Consider the following 24,103-nt stretch of genomic DNA (forward strand, 5'->3'; position numbering starts at 1 on the left):
TGACGGCCCCTGGAGCCCACGCGAGGTTGGTCCTAGTGGAGCCGGTTCTGCAGCCTCCAGAGGACCCCCCCCACACTGCCCCACTGGGCAAACCCCGACCCCGACCCCCCCACCCCTGCGGTGCCGCCTCAGCCGGCCTGGCCAGGGCCCCCTGGCCCCCTGCTCTGACTGCCCTGCTGCCCTGACATCCTCTGCTTCCTCTGTATCTCAGGGTGGGCCAGTTTGCTGGGTCCTTTCGGGGTCCTGTGAGGCTCCGGTTCAGGTTCCTGGGTTTTATTCTTGGTTTGGGGCCACACCGGCAGGCCCCAGGCCTCTCCTGCTCTGTGCTCAGCATTGCTCCCCGCCGGTGCTCTGAGGGGCTTCCCCCTTCGGGTGTTTCCAAGGGGCGAGGGCAGGGGGCGGGCGGGCAGCGCCACCACGAGAGCAGGCAGAGGGGCCCGGCGAGTTCCGGCTAGGACTGACCAGGACTTTGGCCGGACAGTGGACCAGAAGGACACAGGGCCCCCGTGGGGACCTCTGGCTCTTGCCCCCCACCACCCCACAGCATCCGGGCCTCAGATAAGGACCACGATAAGCTCCGCTTATCAACGCTCGCAACAGGACAAAGTCGGGCGCACTGGCCCAGACAGCCTGGAGCACAATCCCGCATTTCTGCAGCCCTTGTCAAAAGGCTGCCCCCGCCACACACGCACACACACGTAGACACATGCGCGCACACGCATGCATACACACATGAGCACACACACCCATGCACACACACACCTGCACACATGCACACCCACACACACCCTCACACACATGCTGGCACACACATGCCCACACATGCCCACACACACAAGCCCATGCGCATACACACATGCCCCCCAGACGTACACACACATGCCCACATACCTGTGTGCACACACATGCACCCACACACACCTACGCACACCCGCATACATACACACCCAACACACGCCTGCACACACATGCCCACACACATACGCTCATGCGCGCACACACACCCTACACACACATGTCCACATACACACATGCTCACGCAGACACACACACAGACACACACCCACACACACACAGTCCTCGGACGCCTCCAGCACTGGATCAGGGCCGAGGGATCACAGGCTGGAATGGGTCCTTCCCAAGGAGCCCCCTTCTTCCTGCCCACAGTGGGAGGGGGGGCAGCAACCCTACCACACTGGTTTTCAGACAAAGAGACAGAATCAAAGCTTGAGGTGACCGTCCCCGGGCCCAGATCTCAGGGAACCTGTTTCTCAAACACAGCACGACTGCAGCACGGGCCAGGCCTGGGCTGCACTCAGCACTCAGCACTCAGAGCAGGAGCGGCAGAGTCACCCCTGGGGAGCACTGTTCCAGGAGAGGGTCCCGGAAAGGCCGCACCCACCCATCAGAAGATGGGGAGGGAGGGTGAATTCGGGGCAGGGGACTCGCAGGGGCTCCTCCCCGCCCCCCAAAGCACTTGCATCCCGTCGACTCTTCCCAGGGAGCTGCTCATGAACACCAGCGGGGCTCAGAGTCAGCAGGCAGACCCAGACAGACGCCAGAGGGGCAGAGGGCCAGGACAGGAGAAGGGTCCATCCGGCCCATCCTCAGTGCAGCAGCGGGTCCCCCAAACAGTCAAGAGTGGTTCCTGAGCACAGAGTCAGGAGTACCCCTGAGAGTAGGTACTCACCAGGTGTGGGTGAGAGAGGGAAGGAGGGAGTAGAGGAGGGGGGGAGGGGAGGAGAGAGGCTAGGACTGGAGAAGAGGGGAGAGGAAGGGAGGAGACGGAACAGGGAAGGAGGGAAGGGGAGGAGAGGGAAAGGGAAAGGGAGAGAAGGGGAGAGGAGGGGAGGGGAAAGAGGGAAAGGGAGGGAAGGGGAGAGGAGGGGAGGAGAGGGGAAGGGAAAGGGAGAGAAGGGGAGGGGAAGAGAGGGGAAGGGAAAAGGAGAGGAGGGGAGGGGAGGAGAGGGGAAGAAAAGGGAAGGGAAAGGGAGAGGAGGGGAGGGGAGGAGACAGGAAGGGAAAGGAAGAGAAGGGGAGAGGAGGGGAGGGAAGGAGGGGGGAGAGGAGAGGAAGAGAGGAGAGGGGAGGAAGAAGAGGGAAAGGGGAGGGGAGGAAGGAAGGGAAGGGTGGGGAGGAGAGAGGAGCAGAGGGGAGGTGAGTGGTGAGAGGGGAGAGATGGGGAGGGAAGAGGAGGGGGAAGAGAAAGAGAAAGGAGAGGAAGGGGAAAGGGAGAGGGGGAAAGGGAGTGGGAGGGAGAGGGGAGAGGAAGGGGGAGGGAGAGGGGAGAGGAAGGGGGAGGGAGAGGGGAGAGGAAAAGGAGAGAAAGGGAGGGGAGAGGCAGGGAGGGGAAGTAGGAGGCAGGGGGGAGGGAGGAATGTCACCGGTACCCTGCACGGGGTACAGGCTGCTCTTCCCACATGCTGGGGTGGCAGGTGGCTGGGTGTGTGCTCAGCTGGGGACACTGGCCTCAGGGTCACAGCCCGGGGTGGGGTCCTGGATCTCAGAAAGGGGCAGCGGGAGGGATCCCCAGCCCCACCACAGACCCACCCGGGGTCACGCCCCGCAGGACCCAAAGGGGAGGCCGAGGAGCGCCAAGGAAGCAGAGGGGCGGCCGGTCCTCCTCACACCTGCCCTGAGAACCTATACTTAGCCCGGGTCTAGCCCCGGTGCCTTGCACAGAGGGGCTTCCCAGGGGCCCTCCCCCTGCTGCCTCCCTCACCTGCCTGGCCAGGAGCAGGGGGCCGCCTGGCACCGGGCGCTCTCACCCCCCTCTCCCCCCCCCCCCGCCCCCGCGCCTGCCCCTGGCCATTCCCCTGGGCTCTCCAGGGAAAGTTAGCAGGAGCCACCGACACTGACCCCCCCGGCAGGAGGGAGGCGGGGAGCGGGTTCCGTGGGGACAGCGCGGGCCCTGCAAGTGTGAGGCCGGGTTCCCCCCCTGGACCCCGCCCGCCCTGAGCACCATGCTGGGTAACCCTGCTTTCCCAGATCCGGTGCCACCTGCAGCTGCTGACGGCCCAAGGCGGGCCCGTCCCCAGCCCCTGCTCCCGAAAGCACAGCCTGCAGCCATGCCCGGGGCGGGGGGGGGGGGGGAATGGGGGAATGCTCTGCGGGCCAGGAAGCACCTAGACGGAGCACACGAGCAGCACCGCCCACCTCCCCACCACCCCAGTAGCACCCACCCCGGCTGCAGGCCCTGTGGAAACTAGAGAAGGGGAGGAGGGGTCAAGTAAAAAGGGAACAGCCGGAGTGTCAGTACAGTGGCAGGGCGTTTGCCTTGCACACAGCCAACCCGGGTTGATCCCTCGCATCCCATAGGGTCCCCTGAGCACCACCAGGAGTGATTCTTTTTTTTTTTTTTTGGGGGGTCACACCCAGCCATGCTCAGGGGTTACTCCTGGTTCATGCACTCAGGAATTACTCCTGGCAGTGCTCAAGGGGACCCTATGGGATGCTGGGAATCGAATCCAGGTCGGCCACATGCAAGGCAAACGCCCTACCCGCTGTGCTATTGCTCCAGCCCCACCACGAGTAGTGATTCTTGAGTGCAGAGCCAGGAGTAACCCTTGAGCATTGCTGGGTGTGGCCGCCCAAACAAAAATAAAGCAGGACATTAAATGAAGGGGCCAGGGAGACAGTGCGGGGGGTAAGGCGCCTGCCTTGCACGTGGCCAACCGTGGTTTGATCCCCAGCAACCACCAGGAGTGATTCCCGAGCACAGAGCCAGGAGTAAGGCCCAAGCAAGCACCCTCCAAAGTACATAAATCATCAGTGACTAAAGGAGGAGGCCGGGGAGAGCACGGGGCGGGAGCACGAGCCTGGCCGGGAGGGCAGATCACAGTCCCGGCAGCCCCAGGACCCAGAACACCGCCGCGTGAGGCCCCAAGGCCAGAGAGAGAGAAAAGGAAAGCGCGCGGGACGGAGCAGCAGAGGGCTGGGCAAACGGGCACAAGGAGGTGAGGGTGTCGGGGCCCTGAGCGGGCGAGCAGAGGGGCAGGGGAGCGACGCGGGACTTGGGGGCTGCCCGTCCCAGGCCCACGCCTTGGGCTGCAACCACACGTGGGTCAGAGGCCGCTGAGTGCGCGGGGAGCCCCACCCGGCCCCCACGGGGGAAGGACTGAGCCAGGGAAGCAGCGGCCCTGCTGGACCTGCCCTCCAGGAGCCCTTCCGTCCACTCATCCCAGCCCGGGCAAAGGGGCGGGTGGTATGCCGGTGACACCCGGGGACAGCTCACAGTGCCAGGCCAAGCCTGCTCCCTAGCGTGCTCAGGGCTCAGGGGTGCCCCCCCCGGGCCCCTGTCTCTCCTCTCCCTGCTGGCCGCAGCCGCAGTCCACCAGCAGCTGAGCACACACCTGGCTCGTGCCTGCCCGCTGGGGGGGACGCCAGGCGGGGGGGTGGGGGGTGGCTCGGATAGGATGTCACCTCCTGGCGACTCTGCAGGGGCTGGGGCAGGTGCTGTCCCCAGACCAACTATAAACAAGGCAGAGGACAGGCTGTGACCTCCCTTGGAGCTGGCACGAGGCGGGGTGGGGGGCAGGGGGAGCCCCAGGCTGGAGCGGCCCTGGGCAAGGCCTGGGTCTGGGGGTGGTGCTCCCCCACAGAGACCCTGCTCACGGGGCACAAACGGCTCCTGCCTCAAAGCCCCGATCCCCTGACCCCCCCCGAGGAGCGGCAGACTCACAGGGCAGAGGCGGAAGAGCCCACCCTGCAGAGCAGAGACCCCCACCGGCCTCACCCCACTTCCCAGGGACACTCCACCTCCACAAGCTTCCCCCCCCCCCCGTGGCCCTCCTGTCCACTGTCCTCAAAGCCCAGGGCAGGACCCTCCGCAACCCCCTCTGTCCTCTGTGCGTCTCGGGGGCCCTGCTGGGCAGGGCTGCTCCCAGTGAGTCTGGACACAGAGTGGGGGGGCTGAACTGGGCAGTGCTTGGGCCAGGGAGGGCTGTGCAGGGCCACCTGGGGGGGGGGTCACAGGGCAAGGGATGTGCTCCGGCCCCTCTGGGCCATCTCTCCACTTTCATTCTGTTATGTTCCATTGTTTTTTGGGCCACACCCAGCAATGCTCAGGGCTTACCCCTGGCTCTGTGCCCAGGGATTACTCCCGGCTCTGTGCTCAGGGCTCACTCCCGGCTCTGTGCTCAGGGCTGATTCCTGGCCCTTGCTCAGGGATCACTCTTGGCGGGACTCAGAAAACTATATGGGGTGCTGGGGACGGAACCCAAGTGGAGGCGTGAAAGGCAAGAGCCTGACCCACTTTGCTATCCCTCCAGACCCTTCCCATTTTCATTCTTAACAAGAATCGGCAGCCAGCAGCCTCACCCCCCCACTGGGGCCCCGGGATGTCACCCCCTCTCCAGGAATGGTGCTGGGGTCCCTCCGACAGGTGCTTCAGAGCCGAGGCTGTGGCTACGTCCCCCTCATACCACTGATTGGGGACCAAATGATTCCTAAGACTGGCCCAGAGAACCAGGTTTGGGGCTGGTAGGGGCTAGTCTGGGTGGGAGGTGGTGGCAAGGACAGAGCAGCTAGATCAGGCGGGTGAGGGGCACCCAGTGGGCCAAGCAGACGCCAGACTCGGCAGGCATATGCCTCGGCAGCTCGCTGGGCCCTGACGGTGGGGATCGCCCAAGAGCCGGTCAGGAAGGCAACGCTGGAGCCCAGGGGTCCGCACACCTCCAAGTGGGCTTGGACAATTCCTCCAGAGGGCGCAAAGCCCCCCAGCCGCAGGGAACCTCTGCCCTAGCTACCGGCCGGGCGCTGGAGTCACTCAGCACGCAGGCCCTGCCTGAGAAGGCGCAGTGGCGGGCTCCGGCCCGGGGCGCCCAAGCTCTGAGCCTCCTCCAAGGCGGGCCCTGCTGTGGTTCCCGAGAGTAGGGTGGGCACCCAGGTTTGAACTCACAAGCCAGCTGTGTGCCGGCCTGAGCCATCTCCGGGCTCGGGGGGTCTGCAGGAGACAGGGGCCCGAGCCACAGGACAGCAGGGGGGGCATGTGCATGTGCCTTCACACGCCTGACCCGGGTTTGATCCCGGCCCCCGTATGGCTTCCTGGGCACCCCCAGGAGTGACTCCTGAGTTCAGAGCCAGGAGGAACCCCCAAGCAGTGCCGGGTGTGGCTCCAGAAGAAACTAGAGGGCCGGAGAGAGCACGGCAGGTAGGGCGCTTGCCTTACATGCGGCTGACCGGGCTCAAGCCCCAGCACCCCATATGGTCCCCTGAGTCCCACTATGAGTAAGTCCTGAGCACCACCAGGTGTGGCCCAAACCCCCTCCCCAAAAGAGTGCTGACCTGGGGGGTCAGAGAGATAGGACAGCAGGAAGGGCACCTGCCTTACAACCTGAGTTCCATCCCCACCATCCCACATGGTTCCCTGAGCCCCGCCAGGAGTGATTCCTGAGTACAGAGCCAGGAGCAACCCCTGAGCATCGCCGGGTGTAGCCCCCAAACCAGCAGCACCCCGGTCTGTCTGTAGACAGGGCAGCCCTGGAGGCCGGGAGGCATGCCTTGGGGCTCAGAGGACGCGGTGTCAGGAGGGCGGGGTGGGGTCGCCCTAGAAGGGCCCAACGGGACAGGAGGAGGGCTTCAGACCTGGGGTTTCTGGAGTCTGCAGAACCAAGATGATACCCCACTTGTACCCCAGGGCCCCCGTTTACGCTGACCCTCCACTAGGGGCCCCACCCACAGACACAGCCCCCGTGTCTCCCCCTCCTCCGCTCCACAGTGAGAGAGGAGAGGAAACTGGCCTTGCGTCCAGCGAGCCGGGCGGCAGGGCGCCTGCGGCCTAGCGTGCATCAACCCACAGGTGGTTCTGCCAAGAGTGACCCCTGAGCACAGTCAGGACCATGCGCAGAGCACTGCCAGGTGTGGCCCAAAAACCAAACAGAGAAAGATAAAGAAAATGAGCCTTGATGCGGGCCTCTAGCCCCCCCACCCCCAGCTCTCTGCTCTCCCTCCTCCCCCTGCCAAGCACTTCCTGTGGCCAGATAAGTCCCCAGGCTACCCTATCTCTGGTGTTATCTCCACAGTCAGTGACATTGTAGCTAAGTCTGCAACGGTGTGGAGGAGTCCGGCAAAGAGGGAGGGGAGAGCCACCATTCAGGGTGGGTCCAAGTGGCCAGGCCAGATGGCCTCCCAGGAGTCCCCAGGGCAGGTGGCCAAGCTGCTGTTGACGAGGTCAAGGCCCCTGGCCAGGACGGGTGGGGCACAGGGGCCTGGGAAGTCAGCTCCTCAGATGCCACGGGCCACTCAGACAGGTCTATATGCAACCCTCAGCTCCAGACTTCTCCCCTTGAGCTCTCTGCGCCTCTGTTTCCCCAGATGAAAATGAGAATCAAATAAGGCAGTGGGGGCCTGAGAGACTGGATAGCAGGTGAGGCAGCTGCCTTCCACACAGCTGGCCTGAGTTCCGTCTCCGGCAATACATGTGACGCCCCTTTGGAGCACAGAGCCAGCAGAATAAAGCCTAAAGGAAGAAAGAAATGAGGTTGTGGCCGGAGAGATAGCACAGTGGGTAGGGCACTGGGCACTGGCCCTGCACACAGCCTACCCTGGTTCTACCCCCAGCATCCCGTATGGTCCCCCCGAGCACTGCCAGGAGTGATCCTTGAGCATCACTGGATGTGGCACCCCCCAAAAAAGGAAAGGAAAGAAAGAAAAGGCGTAGCTCAGTGGTCTGGGGTAGCACGCTTCGCAGGGTGAGCCCCGGATCAGGTCCAGCACTGCAGGGTCGCCCCCACCCCACGGCTAGTGTCACCTGGAGCAAACCCCAAGGAAGAAGCAGGGACCAGCTCTGAGCACCCCCAGGTACGGCCCAAACACCACAGAAGAAATTAGCTGTAAGAGTATTCGTGGGGCTGCGCCAGTGAGCGGGGCGCCTGCCTTCTGCCGGGTCAATCCAGGGTCAGTCCCCAGGACCACGGAGGCTGCCCCCAATTCTGCCAGGAGCGACCCCCGAGTGCAGAGCCAGGAGTAAGCCCTGAGCACTCCTGCTGTGACCCCCCAAACAAAAAGGCTCTCCAGGGGCCAGAGTGATAGGACAGCGGGGAGGGCGCTTGCCTTGCATGCGCCCCATCCAGTTAGGTCCCGATTAGACTCTCGGCGCCCCGAGTGCCCCCAGGAGTGACCCCCGAACACAGAGCCAGGCGGAAGCCCTGACCACAGCTGGGAGAGGCCAACAAAACCAAAACCAACAACCAAAAGCCCATGGCCGCTGTGTGTTCCCAGGCCTGTGCATGCCCCGCGCCCCTACCCGCTGGAGCTGGGGCTCAGCCCTCCCTTCTCAGAGGCGGAGGGGCAGGCTGGGGGCAGTGCCTGGGCAGGGCATGACTCGGGATCCCACAGCTCCCAGGGCCCCACCGGAGGCAGCCACGGCTCTGTCGTCTGGTCGCAGGCTGAGCCAGCGGGTGGCTCTGGCACAGGGCATGGAGTCAAGGTCGTCCTCAGGTTTCAGCCGCCCGCCCGCCCTGCAGCCCCTAGTCCGCTGCCAGAGCAGGAGGAAGTTCCCCACGCAGGGGGCTCACGGAGGCGGGGACAGGCTGGGAGGAGTCCAGCACCCCACAGCGCCTTCTCTGCCTCTGGGCCCTCGGTGGCTTCCCTGGAACCAGGTCACGGGGTCCGGGGAGACCCAGGACACTGCATCTGGATGGTCTCCCACGTGTCGGGACACTCCATGAGTGGGTGCAGGCTGCAGTCCCCGCTGTGTGGAGGCACCGAGCCTGACGCTCGGGGACTCCTGCCTCAGAACTCAGGAATTTCTCCTGGTGGCGCTCAGGGACTTAGAGGATGCTGGGGATGGAACCCGGGTCGGGCACGTACCAGGCAAGCACCCTCCCCTTTGTGCTATGGCTCCAGCCCGCACCTCCACCTTTAAGAGAAGCCCACATGGGGTTTGGGTTTAGAGCTCAGTGGCACTGAGTTAGACTCCAACACCTGTGCTGTGTGACTTCAGGCAAATGGCTTAACCCCTCTGAATCAGTATTAAGAAAATAATCCCTACCTCATTCTAAAGCAGACACACAAGACAGGCTGGCAACAAGGGTTCACACCTACACTTCACTATAAACTGTTCCGCTCTAGCGGAAGGGAAAAGAGGGGTCTTCCCTCCGCACCCTGACATGTGCCCTCACACCGGGATCTCAGGCGGATGCACACGGGTCCCAGACACTGACAGCACACGCGCTCCCAGCCACACCCTCACCCGGCAGCCCTCCCAGCCCGGGCCTCTCGGAGCATCCCTGGGAGGTGAGGAGCACACACAGCTTGGGGCCTGCCCCGCTGCAGTATCGGAGGAGGCCCACCCCACTCCCACGGTCATCCCCAAGGTCCGCTCCAGGGGCCCCCAGCCAGGGCCCAGGTGCTGACTGCCCTCCATGCCCAGGACAAAGGCCCAACTGGAGGGTGGGGGCGGTGCTGTGCTCCTGCCAGGCGGGAACCCGCCCCCCCTACACCCCCAGCTGAGCTGAAGAGGAGGGGCAGGAGCCCAGGGGCCCTGGGCACTCCCTAAGGGCAGGTGCCTGGGAGCTATAAACTGTAGCTAATGGGGCAATTATGGCCAGAACCAGAGTCCCCGAGGGCGGGGCGGCTGACCCTTCCACCAGGCCGGTGCTCCCTCCCCTCAAAGCCAGCCTGTCCCCCTGCCGGCAAAGAGGCTGGGGAGCTTCGTGGGCTCCAGGAGAGGAAGGGGCGTCCACTTCCCCAGGAGGCTCCGTGGGCTCCTGCCCACCTGACTGTGAGTCACAGGTCCTCAGTCCACGGGGCGGCACACCCTGGAGGGGTCCCCCGCCTACACCTGCACGCGCCCCTGCAGGGTGCCAGGGCAGCACACCTGGGTCCCCCTCGCCGAGGCCGCGCAGGGGCGCTGGGACGCCAGCAGGCCTTGGAAACTGGAAGCAACACGGCTGGGCTCCAGGGAGCCACCCCAACCACCTCCGCTTACGCCCGCTCCCGCCACGGCGGCCTGCCGGCCGAGCGAAGGAGGCGACAGCGAGGCTGCCGGGGAAACTGAGGCAGGAAGCAAGTTTCCGGGCAGATGATCTGGAGCGAACCCGGGACGGCCCCCGAGCACTGCCCGCGGCCCCCGGACACCCCGGCTCCCCTCGAGGAAGTCCCCCAGCCCACGCCCGCTAATCCGGACGGTCCCAGAGGGGAAAGGCCCGGGAGGCGCCGAGCGCCACAGATCAGGGCGCACGCGCATCCGGTGCACATGTGCACACGCCCCCCCGCCGGGCCGGCCAGCCAGCCCCCGGCCCCGCACGGACGCCGGCAGGGCCGCCCCGAGCCGCGCGCGGGGGCTGCGGGGCCGTCCGCCGGGGCGGGGGCCGCCGGCCAGGTGCGCCGCCCGGGCCCGGAGCGCAGCCCAGGGCGCGCCGCCGCCGGGGAGCGCGGGCGGGCGGGGAGCGGGCAGCGCCGGGCAGCGCCGGGCAGCGCCGGGCAGCCGCGGCGCCAACCAGCCCGGGGCAGCGGCGCGCCAGGGCGGCCAGAAGCCCGGGCCGCGGACGGGCGGGACGGGCCGGCACCGGCCGGCTCCCCGCGAGGCGCCGCCGGGGCGCGGCGAGGGTCCGCGGGCGCGGGGGGCGCGCGGGGCGCCCGGGGGGCCGGCGGGGGCCCGGGGAGGGACGCGCGGCCACTTCCCGGGGCGGGGCGCGGCCCGGCCCGGCCCCGACCCTCGGCCGCGCGGCCCGCCGGCTCCCCGCGAGTCCACTCCCACGCCCGGCCCCTCCCGCGCGGTTACATAAGCCGGGGCGCAGCCGCCCCCGGCCCGCGCCCCCCCGCCGCACGCCCCCGGCCCCGCTCACCTCGCGCTGAAGGTCAGGCCGTCCGCCGCCCGCGCCCCGCCACTCCGGCAACTTGTCCCAAGTTCAGGTGTCCGGCCCGCGAGCCGCGCCGGCCGCCCCCGCCCGGGCTCCGCGGGCTCTGCGCCGCCGCCGCCCGCCCGGCCGCGCGCCCCGCTGCGCCGCCGCCGCCGCCGCCGCCCCGCCGCCGCCTGCGTCCCGGCCGCCGCCGCTGTCACCCGCGCCCCGCGCCCCGGCCCCGCTGTCACTCGCACCCCCACTTCCCGCCGCGCCCGGCAGAGGGCAGCAGCCCACCCGCCGCCCCGCCCCGCCCGGCCCCGCCCGGCCCCGCCCCGCCCGGCGCCTTCTGGGAGGCGTAGTCCGCGCTGCGGCACGCGGGCACGCCGGGAGTTGTAGTCCCGCTCGGCGACCCGGCCTGGAACTCACCCCGCGCCCGGGATCCAGCCTGCCCGCTTTGTTCCGCTCGGTGCCGGCCGGCCTCGTTTGCCGGCTTCCCTTCTCTCCTCAGGCAGGCATGGCCCAGGCCAGAGCGCCCTGCTCCGTTTCGTGTGTCCTGCCTGGTCCCAGGGCCCGAGCTTGGTGTGTGTCCGGCAGCGTCGTCCCCAGCCTAGGAAAGATGCGGGGTCCCAGCGGGCATCCTGCTATGGCTGTGGGCACCACACGACGCCGTGAGAAACGTCTGCACCTCTCCTGGCTGGAGAGTCGGGCCAGACCCGGGGGTTGGACTCTGACACCTGCCCCAGGGGCGAGGCTGGATGGAGAACGAGAGCTGCCACATGGGTTCCCCATCTCTACCCTCCCTTCCGGGCCTCGTTGGTTGGCACCAACTTGCTGCCAACTTGCACTTCCCATCTCCTGCAGGTCATCTGCTCCTGTTGTAAATTGCAGGTGCTACGCTATCATTCTGCTGCTCTTCCGTCTTCCATTCTCCTCTCGCAGTTCCTCCCTCCACCCCTACCCCTGGTGGCCAGCTTACTGGGGATTTTGCTAGGTGTCTCCTGAGAAGGGCAGGAGGGAGCTCAGAAATAAGTCCACAAGGCTTCTTGCTCACTTCGTGCAATATTTTGGTTTATAAGAAACACATACACAGACACATATATTTGGGGTTATATTTAGGGTGGGGTGGATATTTGGACTTTCAAGAAAACCAAAATATAGTTCTCACATTTATTTGGTCATTGTCCCCATTCTAGACTCCAAGGGCTGGAGCGATAGCACAGTGGGTAGGGTGTTTGCCTTGCATGCAGCCGACCCGGGTTCTACTCCTCCATCCCTCTCTGAGAGCCCGGCAAGCTACCGAGAGTATCCCTCCCACATGGCAGAACCTGGCAAGCTACCCGCGGTGTATTCGAGATGCCAAAAACAGCTACAAGTCTCACAATGGAGACGTTACTGGTGCCCACTCGAGCAAATCAATGAACAACAGGAGGACAGTGCAGTGCTGCAGTGCTAGACTCCAAAAACGCTTTCAAATTCCCTAAGTGTAGGTGAGTTCAAGGTGGGGTCTTCTGTTGTCTGACTGAGGTGACCTTTGAGAAGTATCTGCGAATGGAGCAGGTTCCTAGTAAGGACAGCCAAGTGCTTGGAGCATTGGAACTTCCAGTCCCCACCCTTCTGACCTCAGGGAAGGGAAAAGGAATTTGAGGTTAAGTTCCAGTCATTGCCAATGGCCAGTAGCATAATCAGTCAGACTCAGTAAGATAGCCTCTGGGAGATTCCACAGGGAGGGACTTGGTGACACTGACAGAGGTTTGGGGAGGAAGGTGCATCCAGAGAGGTCCTAGGGCCCTGATCTTTCCTGGTCTTGCCCTTTGCCTCTCTTCCACCTGATTTTCCTGAGATATAATCGCTTCCTAATACATCGGTGATCTAGTGAGTAATCCATCCAGCTTCCTGAGTTCTGTGAACCACTCCAGCAAATTCAGTGAACCTCAAGAGGAGTGGAAGATCCTGAGAGCCTGTCGCAGCCAGAAGCCCAGGGAGCAGCCTGCCACTCAGCTTGCAGCGGCCCGGGGAAGTGTGCCTTTGTGGGAGGCACCTCATGCTTTCCAGAGCCTGGCTGGGGAGATAGCCCTGCTGGTAGAGCATTCGCCTTGCACCGTGGACCTGTGTTTAATCTCCCAACCGCAGCACTGTCAGGAGTGATCCCTGAGCACAGAGCCAGGAGGAAGCCCTGAGCACTGCTGAGTGTGGCTAAAACAAACAAAAAAACTGAGTTGTATTCATATCCTCATATCCCCCTTGCCAGTGTCCAGGAATTGCTTATTGAACTGATGTCAGTGGATCTACCTTCCTACATCAAACTGACTCCTTACACACTGGGTAGGAACCCTACTGCAACAGCCGGTTAGGACCAATGGACTTTGTTCGCACAGTATTTGAGTAGCCAGACCTGTTGTCCACAGCTGAAGACCAGCCCATGTTCAAATGCAAGTGCTAGGACATAGAGGTAAATGGGTGAAACTGGGTCCAGGCCTTCCGATGCCCTCCAGGGCAGTAACTTAACAGTGGCACCTCCTCCCAGGGCGCATGCAACTTCTGTCACCAGCAACCTCTGCCCCTGACGTGGGTCAACATTTGGGAACACTGGGAGGCTGTGGCAGACTACGTGGGTGTGATTGGAGAGCCTTTGATCACAAAGGGATGTCCCCAGCCCTCAACCTTCCCTCTCCAGGAGCAAACTGCACACACACTCCAAGCTCTGAGGAGCCCATCCCCACACTCCATCTTATTTTCCTTTTTTGCTTTTTGGGTCACACCCGGCGATGCACAGGGATTAACTCCTGGCTCTGCACTCAGGAATCACTCCTGGCGGTGCTCGAGGGACCATGTGGGATGCCGGGGATCGAACCCGGATCGATCGCATGCAAGGCAAACATCCTACCCACTGTGCTATCGCTCCAGCCCCAACTCCATATTTTTCTGTTTGTCTTTTGAGACACACCTGGTTGTGCTCAGGCTTACTCCCAGCTCTGTGCTCAGGGATCAGTCCTGGTGGTGTTCAGGAGACCTTATGCGGAGTGGGGGTCAAACTAGAGACAGCCGTGCAAGACAGGGCCCTTAACCCCTGCACCATTTCTCGGCCAAGACCTCAGCTTAAGCCCCATTCCTCTTAAGAGTTCCAGGGACCCACCACCAAAGTGCTCAGCAACCCGGAGAGGGCGTGGCCAGCGCGGCCTGACACGCCCTCTCCCAGCCCTCCGACCAATTGCAGCCTCCCGGGCCACGGTAGCCCCGCCCTAAGAACGACAGGCCGCAGATGCGGTGAAGAGCTATTTATTAAGGGAGAAAGTGGGGAGTCCAGGTTAAGGTCGACCCCGGAGAAGCAGGTCCGAGAGGGCCCCGAGCGGGTCGGGGCGCCAGGAGGTGGCCGAGGGCCGGGGCGTCCAGGCGCGGGCTCTAGGCAGCAGTGGCGAAGCCCACTCTGTTGTTGCCCATGTCGTAGACGGAGTAGTAGGACCTGAGGAAGACGTCGCCGAGGATCCACAGGGGCTGGCCCGTCGGGGAGGGCAGATAGGTGGGCTCCACACCCAGGGTGCAGTAGCCATTGTTCTGCGAGACAGAGAGCAGGTTGATTCAGGATAGCGCAGCGGGCAGGGCGCAGCCTTGCACACCGTCACCCTGAGTCCATCCCTGGCACCCCATGGGGTCCCCTGAGCCTGCCAGGAGCCAATCTGAGCCAGAACCGGGAGGAAGCCCTGAGCACCGCTGGGTGGGACCCCCAAACAAAGCAAAGAAAAAACAAAGCAAAGAAGAAGGGAGAAGGCAGATTCATTCATTCATTCATTCATTCATTGGCTCTCAGGTCAGGACGCCCAGTGACACCCCCAGAGAGAGGAATGTCTAGGGAGGGATGTCTGGGTGAGAGTGTGGCCCAGGCAATGTTCTTCAGGGTCCACCACTTGTGGATGAGCCAAGAGCCGCCACCCCCACTTGGATTCCACCTTCGCTTCACTGGACTAGCTATGGTCAGTTCCTTCACTTTGCTGAACCTCCCTGCCCCAGCAGGACCCCCCCCCCAGGAATTATCACCCAGAGCCTGGGAGAGAGGGGAAGGCAATGGCTCACCCCCCACCATATGAAAAAAGGAACTGTCAGCCATCCAGGACTCCCTGCTGGATCCCCAGCAGGAGGTTAAATCAAGAGTGGGAGAAACAGGGGCTGGAGCGATAGCACAGATGGGAGGGCGTTTGCCTTGCATGCGGCCGACCCGGGTTCTATTCCCAGCATCCCATAGGGTCCCCTGAGCACCACCAGGAGTAATTCCTGAGTGCATTAACCAGGAGTGACCCCTGTGCATTGCCCAAAAAAAAGAGAAAAAAAGTGGGAGAAACAGTCCTGCGGCGAGGAGCTGGAACATGGCACCCCGTGTTCTGGGCCCCCCACCCCGCCCTGGCTGAGCCGCTCCCTCTAGCCCCGGGACTCACATTCAGGACGTAGGCAGAGGGCAGCAGGGGGAACTGGACCCCGTTGATGACAAAGGTGAGGGTGGGCAGGTTCTGGATGTTGTTGCAGTTCACCACCATCTGCAAGGAGAAGGCACAGGCGCTTGGGTCTCACACCCCAAAGGGCCTGGCAAGTGTGAGACCTGCTTCTTCTGAGGGACTGGGGGAGATCGGCCAAGCGGGGGCCCTCCTCAACCCCCTCCAGCCTCCGGCCTCCAGCACTCCCACCTCACATGTCCAGGGACAGCCTGTTCATGGAGCCCCAGAATCTGCCTGCTCCCTTGCTCCCCGGAGAGACTCTGAGAAGGGCCCACACACCTGTCCGTACTGGTCCAGCTGGGCGCCCGTGGCCTGCTGCAGGGCGCTCATGTACTGCTGGGGCACGGTGAGCAGGGACGTGCCAGTGTCCACGATGGCCTGGCAGCCCTGGGAGCACCAGCCGGTAGCCTGGCCGCCGATGAGGAACCTGGACGGGGGAGGAGGTTCAGCACCCTAGCTCAGGATAGTCAGGGTGCACCAGAAGAGGGCCACTCAGCCCTCCTCTTCACACCTACCAGAGGCTACCTAGGGATCCCTAGCATAAAGTTCTGGGGAAAGTTCTAGAAGCCTAAAAGACAAAGCTGTTGATTGGAGGGAAAGACTTTTTTTAGGGGGGGTCACACCCGGCGATGCACAGGGGTTACTCCTGGCTCTGCACTCAAGAGTTACTCCTGGTGGTGCTCGGGGGACCATATGGGATGCTGGGAATCGAACCTAGATCGGCCGCGTGCAAGGCAAACGCCCTACCCGCTGTGCTATCGCTCCAGCCCCTGGAGGGAAGGACTTTGAACAAATTATTTCCCCTCCCCTCCCACACGCCCCAGTTTCTAGTGTATGAGCCAGTCCGTGGAGCTGGACTGAGGGGCTTGTGAGGTTGGGGACCCCAAGTGTTCCCACCCCAGCCCACCCTAGCTGGGCCTCCAAGATAGCCTGGGGGTTCTCTCGCCCCACCCCAGCACTACCTGGAGTGACCTGCAGTGACCCAGAGTCAGCTCCAGGCAGCACCACCTCCCCGGGCCTCCCCGCTGCGCCCCCACTCTTACTGTTCAACACCAATCTGCCAGTAGAGCTCCTGGGTGACGGGAGTCCAGAAGATCTGCCCCGTGTACAGGCTGTTGTCCACACCCCCAAAGACGACCGCACCTCCATCCTGGGAGCTCTGCTGGCTGCAGGAGGCAGAGAAAGGGGGTGCATCAGGGAGGGGCTGGAAGGAGCAGTAGCCCTCAGAGGGAGAGGTGATGGCCCCCGACTCCTCTTGGAGGACAGAGCTGTGTCCCCTCAGACTGGGGTTCTCTTAAATAGGACTGTATCCCCTCAGACTGGGCTCCCTGAGGACGGGGCTGTGTCCCCTCAGACTGGGCTCCCTGAGGACGGGGCTGTATCCCCACAGACTGGGGCTCCCTGAGGACAGGACTGTGTCCCCTCAGACTGGGGCTCCCTGAGGGTGGGGCTGTATCCGCACAGACGGGGCTCCCTGAGGACAGGACTGTGTCCCCTCAGACTGGGGCTCCCTGAGGACAGGACTGTGTCCCCTCAGACGGGGCTCCCTGAGGATGGGGCTGTGTCCCCTCAGACTGGGCTCCCTGAGGACAGGGCTGTGTCCCCTCAGACGGGGCTCCCTGAGGACAGGGCTGTGTCCCCTCAGACTGGGGCTCCCTGAGGGCAGAGCTGTATCCCCACAGACTGGGCTCCCTAAGGACGGGGCTGTGTCCCCTCAGACAGGGTCTCCCTGAGGACAGGACAGTGTCCCTTCAGACTGGGGCTCCCTGAGGACAGGACTGGGCACCTCCTCACTTAGAGCTTGGACACAAAGCCCAGTGCTCCACTGACTGGTGTCTGGGGTAAAGCCACGGGGCGTCTAAACCCAGCCTTGTCCCACACCCCATTCTCTGGGAATCCGCTCCTTGTCCAGCTTGTTTTTGCTGGGATGGGAGGGCAGGAGAGGGGACTCCCTGCTGGTTTAGAGGACCACCCCGGGTTGCCTAATGTGGGCAGAACTGGGACAAGCTAAGTTAAAAGTGATTATATCATCAGAGGTAGAGAACCACGGGGCCAGAGTCATAGCAAGGGCACAGGGCGTTTGCCGTGCACACGGCCAACCTGGGTTTGATCCCCAGCACTCCGTATGATCCCCCAAGCACCGCCAGGAGTACTTCCTGAGCACAGAGGTGGAGATCCAGGGAACAAGGAGTGTTCGTGACCTGATGCTGGCACGGGAGAGGTGAGGGGACTCTCCCGAGAAGCCGATTGGCTGCGTCTGGGGCAGGAAGTCTGTCTCAGGCACGCAGCCCTTCCCACCCCGTTTGGCAGCGTCTGAGGTGAGGAGCAGTGCATGGGGGGCCCAGCGCAGAAGCACCCGGCTAGAGCAACGGATGGAGGGAGAGGGAAAAGCCATTGGAGGGGAGATGGGGGTGGGAGGGGCCCCACTGCCCAGGGCGCTGGGAGAAGGTCCCTGCAGAGGGCCTGAGAGCCGCCGCCACATGCAAAGCGTCATTTGGGCAGAAGAGGAAGTGAGTCTGTGCTGGCCCAGAAAAGCAGAGTTGGGGGGTTCTGGGGGCCCACAGGGGAGCAGGAAGGGAAGTGCCCTGTGGGAGCCCCAAGATCCTGAGCCACTGGGACTGTCCGGGTGTGTCAGGGCCCAGGGAGGGGCAGGCGGGGTGTGGGGGGGCGCCTGTGGGGTCCTCACTTGCTGAGGTAGAAGCTGAAGACGGGGCTGTCGAGGGCGCCCGCCTGCAGCATGCCCTGCAGGGCCGTGGTGGCGCCCCCCATGGCCAGGGTGGGGTAGGCCATGCCCATGATGCCGTCAAACTGGGCGTAGACGAAGTTGTCTCCCGGCTCGTTCTGACTCAGGCCAAACTCCTGGTGGGGCACCTTGATGTTCTGAAGCTGCAAGGGGGATCGGGGCAAGTCAGAAACATCCTGGGCCTCCCATCCGGGCACCTGCTCACCTCACCTCCAGCCCTCACTCATGTCCCATACCCCATTTTCGTGGAACTTGATGCTGCTAGAGACACCTCCTCCGCCCCAGCCCCTCCTCTGAACGACCTGCTTGAAACTCCTCAAGGAAAACCACCGGCTCATCTGGGGCACCCCTGGTGTCCTTGGCGCCTGGCCAGGCACGATGGTTCGCAGGGGCCCTAGAGAGGACTCGGTTCCCAGGCCTCCGTCTATACCCCGACCCCCAGCAGACTCGGGCCCCGGGGCTGGCGCGCAGGGCCCCACATACGGTCATCGTGTCGTAGCCGAAGAAGCCGGTGAGGCTGCCGCTGCCGTACTGCAGGGAGAAGGTCTGCCCGTTGGTGGAGTAGGTGGAGGACTTGCTGGGGTTGAAGCGGGCGTGGCCAGCTGTGGGGGGAGGGGGTGCCGGGAGTCAGGCAGGCTGGTTGGGGGCCACCTCCGTGTCCAGCACCCCGGGTCGGTGGAAGGCTTGCAGGAGCTGACAGCCTTGCTCCCCAGAGCTCTTGTGTGGGCACGTTAGGGACTGGCCCCCGGAAAGGGCCCAACGGGATCAGATGAAGGGGTCCGTGAACTCCTGGCACCCCGACTCGGGCACAGCTCCCCCCACCCCCGCTCCCTGCGCCCCACACTCACTGCAGGCCTGGCTCTGGCAGTAGACGGAGGGCACCCACAGGTTGGAGGAACCCGTGTCAAACAGGACCAGGAAGTTCTGAGGAGGGGTCCCGATGCTGATCTCCCCGAAGTAGGCGGCCTGCGGTGGGGAGGGGGCGGGGGTGGGTGGTCAGCTCGGGGGCAGCCGGTGTGGGGGTGGCAGGTGTGTGAGGAGGACGGGAGGGTCACCACTCACATCCAGGTAGGCCATCGGCTCGTAGGCCACGCTGAAGTCGCCAAAGTGGTACTTTTGGGCGGGGTCGTACGGGCGGGTCCTCAGGAACTCTTCCAGCAAGCCCTGCTCCCGCAGGGTCTCTCGGATGGACTTGAACTTCTTCAGGGGCACCCTGGGGAGGCGGGGGCAGGGCGGGGCCTGGCTCTCGGCGCTCAGAGCCCAGGTCTCGCTCTCCTCCCGCTCCCTGTCTCTTGCCATCCCACTCTCCCGGCCTTCCTCCCCGCACCCCTGCGTGTCTGTCACTGGAGTGTGTCCCCCACCCCAGGCGCTGCCACCTTCTCTCTTTGTCTTTTTCGTTTAGATTTTGTTTGGGGGCCACACCCGGTGGTGCTCAGGGCTGACTCCTGGCTCTGTGCTCAGGGATCATTCCTGGTGGGCTTGGGGGAGTATCGGGGTTGCTGGGGATGGAACCTGGCTTGGTTCACGTGCAAGACCAATGCCCTCCCTGCTCTACCCTCGCTCCGGCACCTCGTTCTCTCTCTGCCTTTCAAAACTAAGTTAGAGGGCCAGAGAGATGGTTCCAGGGGCTGCGTGCATGTTCGTGTGCAGGAGGCCCGGGTTCAATCCCCGACACTGCATGATCTCCTGAGCACTACTAGGAGTGACCCCGAGCACCAAGCCAGGATTGCCTCTGAGCACTGCCAGATGTGACTCGAAAACAAAAATGGAGTGTGAACAGAGAGACAGTTCATTGTTGGCACTGGCCTTGTAGGCACCTTACCCAGATTTGATCCCTGGCATCCCATATTGTCGGCCCCCCTGCCCCCCGCACCCTGCCAAGCACTGCCAGGAGTGACTCCTGAGTGCTGAGCCAGGAGTGACCCCTGAGCACTGCTAGGTGTGGCCTGCCCCCCCACACCACCACCAAAAAAAACAAAAAGGGGGAAAGAAAAAGATCCAAACTTCTCAGCGTATGCTCAAAGATTCTGAGGCCAGTTCCCTCACCCACGCATGCCCCCATCCCCAGGACCCCCACCCCCACCCCGGGGTCTGCACTCGTACACCCCAGCATTTGCCCCCAGGAATGGGGGAGGGGAAGCGGAGCCTCGGACATCCCTCTTCCCGGGCTGGCGCCAACGTTCTGCAGGGAGAGGCCTCCCTGCAGTGGGCGTGGACGCCAGGCCCAGCGCGGGACTGAGCTGGGGCAGGGGGAGCCACGCTGACGTGGAGGCAAAGTGGAGCCTGACCTGATCCTGGGGTCACTTCCGGTCTTGGGTCCCCTGCAGGCTGCGGCCTGGGTGCTCTGAGCCGGCTGTGGAACGGGGCGTTTCTCCCCTCACGGGGCCTCGTCTCTCCCAGCAGGCCCGTCGGCCGCCCGGGCCCAGAGTACCTGCTGCTCATGCTTCCCCCGCTGGGCCCCCACTCCCTCAACACCACCCTGCATTTTCTTTCTTTCTGTTTTGGTTTTGTTTTGGGGTCATACCCAGTGATGCTCAGAGGTTACTCCTGGCTCTGTGCTCAGGAATCACCCCTGGCGGTGCTCGGGCGACCGTACGGGATGCCGGGGATCGAACCCAGATTGGCCATCTGTAAGGCAGGTGCCTGGCCTGCTGTGTTATCTCTCTGACCCTGCATTTTCTTTTTCTGTTCTTGTTTTGTTTGTTTTCAGGCCACACCTGCCAGGATTCTGGAGTTACTCCTGGCTCTGTGCTCTGAGGTTACTCCTGGCTGCGTGCTCAGGCTTTGTTCCCAACAATGTCTGGGAAACCCTGCAGTGCCAGGGATCAAACCCAGGCCGCCCACATGCAAAGCCTGCACTCAGCCCACGAGCTTTCTCCCTGAACCCAGAACCTTGCATTCTTCTGAAGCTCTTTGCCGGACCCGCTATTTTGCCAAAGTCTGCACATGAAATGGAGATTCTGGAGAGAGTTATCGTCTTTGCCCAGGAAATCACTCCTGGTGGACTAATGGACAGCCTGGTGCCCTCCCTGTGTTCCCTCGAGCCCTCCCTCCAGCCACGTGCCACCACAGCCTACAGAGGTCACAGTGCACCTGTGTCTGCTCTGATCCCCGTGACAACTGTCAAATTGTCTTTAAGAAAATTTGTAGGGGCTGGAGTGATAGCACAGCGGGGAGGGCGTTTGCCTTGCAAGCGGCCAACCCAGGTTCGATTCTCAGCATCCCATATGGTCCCCTGAGCACCCCCAGGAATAATTCCTGAGTGCAGAGCCAGGAGTAACCCCTGTGCATCGCCAGATGTGACCCAAAAAGCAAAAAAAAAAAAAAAAGAAAGAAAGAAAAAGAAAATTTCCAGCAAAGATCTTCCTCTCCAGAAACAATTGTTCGAGGGTCTGGGAAGACAGATGCTCAGGCCGGACAGAGACAGGAATCTGTCCCCAGGGCCACCACCCTACTCAGAGCCTGGGACAGTTCCGTAGGCCTGCCTGCTGCCCGGTGTGGCCCCCAGGAGACCATCCTTGGCCCTCTGCGGGGAGGAAAGCGCCCTTGCCACACGGTCACCCCTTCTGTGTCAGGTGGAGGGAAGGGGGTGCCCTGGGCTGGGGGTTCCCCAGCAGAGGCTGTGTCTCTCGCCTCCTCTGCGTCGTGCCCTGCAGTGGCTCAGGAAGCCTCCCTTGCCCCCTGCAGACATTGCAGAACAGCAACAGACCCAGCCCCCCTACCCCCTGCACAGTGCCGGGCACCCGACTCACTTAACCACTGCTGCCTCCAGGAGCTGGAGGCAGACCAGGGCCACCACCGCCCACTTCATGATGCCGAGTCCCATCTTGCCGCAGAGGAGAAGCGACTCCAAGGAGCGTAGCCGCAGCGGAGTGAAGGCCTGTGTGCGCCTTCTTCCTTTATACCCGGGGCCCCGGTCCCGGCCCCACCTCCCTGCCCTGAGCAAACATGACCTCTTTGCCCAGGAACCCTGGGTTCCGGGGGAGCTATCGTCTCTGTGTGTTTTCCCTCTTGGTAGGAGGGGGGCCGCAAAAAGACTTTTCAATTGTTGACTTTTTAACACAAGCAGTGGAGGCCAGGAGGTCGGGAGATAGGGAAGAATTAAGTGCCACCAGGTGTGGCGGCCAAGATTACAGCTTGTCCAGGAGCCAGGGGCTCCTATGGAGTTCGAGGTGCGGGACCTGGGGTCCGAGGGCAGCTTTCTCAGCCTTGGTTTGCTAAGACATTTTGGAAGCCATAATTCTTGGGGTGGGAACTGTCCTGTGCGGAGATGAACGTTAATCAGCCACTGTAACACTCCCGACACCAGCAGCAGGACAAAGGTGGTGACAGCCCAAAAGTCCCCTTAGGGAGCCAAACTAGAGCTGGTGGTTCTAGAAGGTGTGCACTCAGGGGCCCGGGCCCCAGCACCCACCATCGTCTGGGGTTTGATACGGTCAGTCGTAAGGATGCCGGTGGTGAGTCATGATGACCATTGAGATAGCTTCAACTCTCATGCAGCGGGGGACCCCACAGTCTGCACCAGAGGCATTGGGGTGCTTTGGGAAGATTTTGCCATCAAATAGGGTCTTTGCAGAAATTCTCATCATCCTTCAGTACGTGTTGGGTGAGCCCAGTGTAAGCTGCACCCACTTCTGGTACCCCTCTCATGGGTCTGGTTTGGGTTTTTGGTTTGGGGGCCACACCCAGGGGTGTCCAAAAGCTGTTCCAGGCCCTGTGCTTGGAGATTCCTCCTGGTGGTGCTGGGGGACCACACGTGGTGCCACGGGTTCCAGCCAGGGTCAGCATCACACGAGGCAACTGCCTTCCACTGTTCTTGCCTTCTTGCTTCTGTTCTGTTTTGTTCGGGTGCCACGCTTGGGGATGGTTATGGGTTACTTCCAGCTCTGCACTCAGGAATTACTCCGGGAAGGCTCAGGGGACTATGTAGGATGCTGGGATTGAAACTTGGTTGGCCCCGTGCCAGGCAGGCGCCCTCCCCGCTGAGCTACCACTCTGCCCCACCCGTACCCTCTCTACATACAGCCTCTCACAGTCTGCAAGGGCTGGAGGCCTGGGGCAGGGCCGGCCGCTGCTTCTGTCCACCGCCGTGTCCGCTATCGTTTGATGCTGCCTGGCGTTGGTCCTCCTGGCCCTGGGTCGCACCCCTGCTGTGCCCTGCTGGCCGGCACAGGCAGGGTCTCCATCTCTGGGTGGACGGGAAAAGTCGCCATGCTTAATATGCTCACTGTGCCCTTGTCCCTGCACTCAGGGTTCCAGACACATTTGTCAAGTGCTCGAACCCCTGTGGAAGGCCAGGCCCAGGCTGCCCACACCTAGAGACCACAGCCAGCGGGGGGTTTCCACTGCCCACCGCCCCCATCTGCCTCTGCCAGTGTGCCGGGGCCTCTCTTCTCTGCCATGGGCAAAGGGAGGAAAGCACCAGTGGTCTGCTCGGGCCAGCACAGAGCCAGAGACCTGCTGGGCTGCATCTCAAGGTCAGATCACGCCCCCTCCGCCTGGCTGTTCCCAGAGACACACTGTATCCCAAGGCTGGAAACAATCACAGGCTTCGAGCCCGAGGGAGAGATAGCGCAGAGGGTAGGGAGGGCACTTGCCTTGCATGCGGCTGGCCTGGGTTCCACCCCTGGCACCCCCTAGGGTCCCCTTAGCGCTGCCAGGAACAATTCCCGAATGCAGTGCCAGGAAGAACCGCTGGAGCTGTACGGAGCATCACCAAGCACGGACCAAAACCCAAAACACGGAATCATGGGATCTTTATAATTTTGCAAGTTGCTGTGAAGAAAGCAGAACCCACAGCCACGCCCATGCCCTGTCTTATGAGGCCATTCAGACCCCCGTGACGCGCCTCCAGGGAGTCCACAGACCCCCCCAAACCTCACTGCCTGCCTGGGGATCTGCACCCCCTGCCTCCCCCGTCTGACTGGACAGCCGCTCAGTCCCTGCCGCCACCCACCCCAGCCGTTTGTGCTCTCTCGCAGGCTCCCCTCCGTTCCTGGAAAGCCCCCTTCTTCCCCTGCTGTCCTCACTCCCTGTCACGTCCTGCCCACCTTTCAGGACAGGACCCCCCCCCCCCATGTCCGGATGTG

The 24,103-nt window shown here is 63.1% G+C and overlaps 2 protein-coding genes across 2 annotated transcripts in view; both read right to left on the minus strand.

The window, feature by feature from the left end:
- The window catches only part of TFEB (transcription factor EB), a 42,568-nt gene extending 31,625 nt beyond the window's left edge, over window positions 1–10,943 (minus strand). The window contains exon 1 of the mRNA XM_055136141.1: window positions 10,791–10,943. The gene's annotated coding sequence lies outside the window, so the exon portion shown is untranslated. The remainder of the gene's footprint in view (window positions 1–10,790) is intronic.
- A 3,179-nt stretch (window positions 10,944–14,122) lies between these two features.
- PGC (progastricsin) lies at window positions 14,123–21,839 on the minus strand. The gene is made up of 9 exons (XM_004605793.2): window positions 21,767–21,839; window positions 19,077–19,227; window positions 18,863–18,980; window positions 18,498–18,616; window positions 17,958–18,157; window positions 16,315–16,437; window positions 15,551–15,698; window positions 15,215–15,313; window positions 14,123–14,339 (listed from the first exon to the last, which is right to left on the minus strand). The coding sequence occupies exons 1-9, from the start codon at window positions 21,823–21,825 to the stop codon at window positions 14,187–14,189; spliced, it is 1,170 nt and encodes a 389-aa protein (XP_004605850.2). The 5' UTR covers window positions 21,826–21,839; the 3' UTR covers window positions 14,123–14,186.
- Between the last annotated feature and the right edge of the window lie 2,264 nt (window positions 21,840–24,103).

Source organism: Sorex araneus, chromosome 4 (genome assembly GCF_027595985.1).
Source record: "Sorex araneus isolate mSorAra2 chromosome 4, mSorAra2.pri, whole genome shotgun sequence".
NCBI lineage: Eukaryota > Metazoa > Chordata > Mammalia > Eulipotyphla > Soricidae > Sorex > Sorex araneus.

Bases quoted from the DNA above. Each gene is read 5' to 3' on its own strand.
- PGC (XM_004605793.2), bottom strand. From the start codon at position 21,825: ATGAAGTGGGCGGTGGTGGCCCTGGTCTGCCTCCAGCTCCTGGAGGCA. The intron at 19,228-21,766 runs GTGAGTCGGGTG...CCGCCTCCCCAG, and splicing joins CTGGAGGCAGCAGTGGTTAA to GGTGCCCCTGAAGAAGTTCA. The intron at 14,340-15,214 runs GTGAGTCCCGGG...TCTGTCTCGCAG, and splicing joins CCTCTGCCTACGTCCTGAAT to AACAATGGCTACTGCACCCT.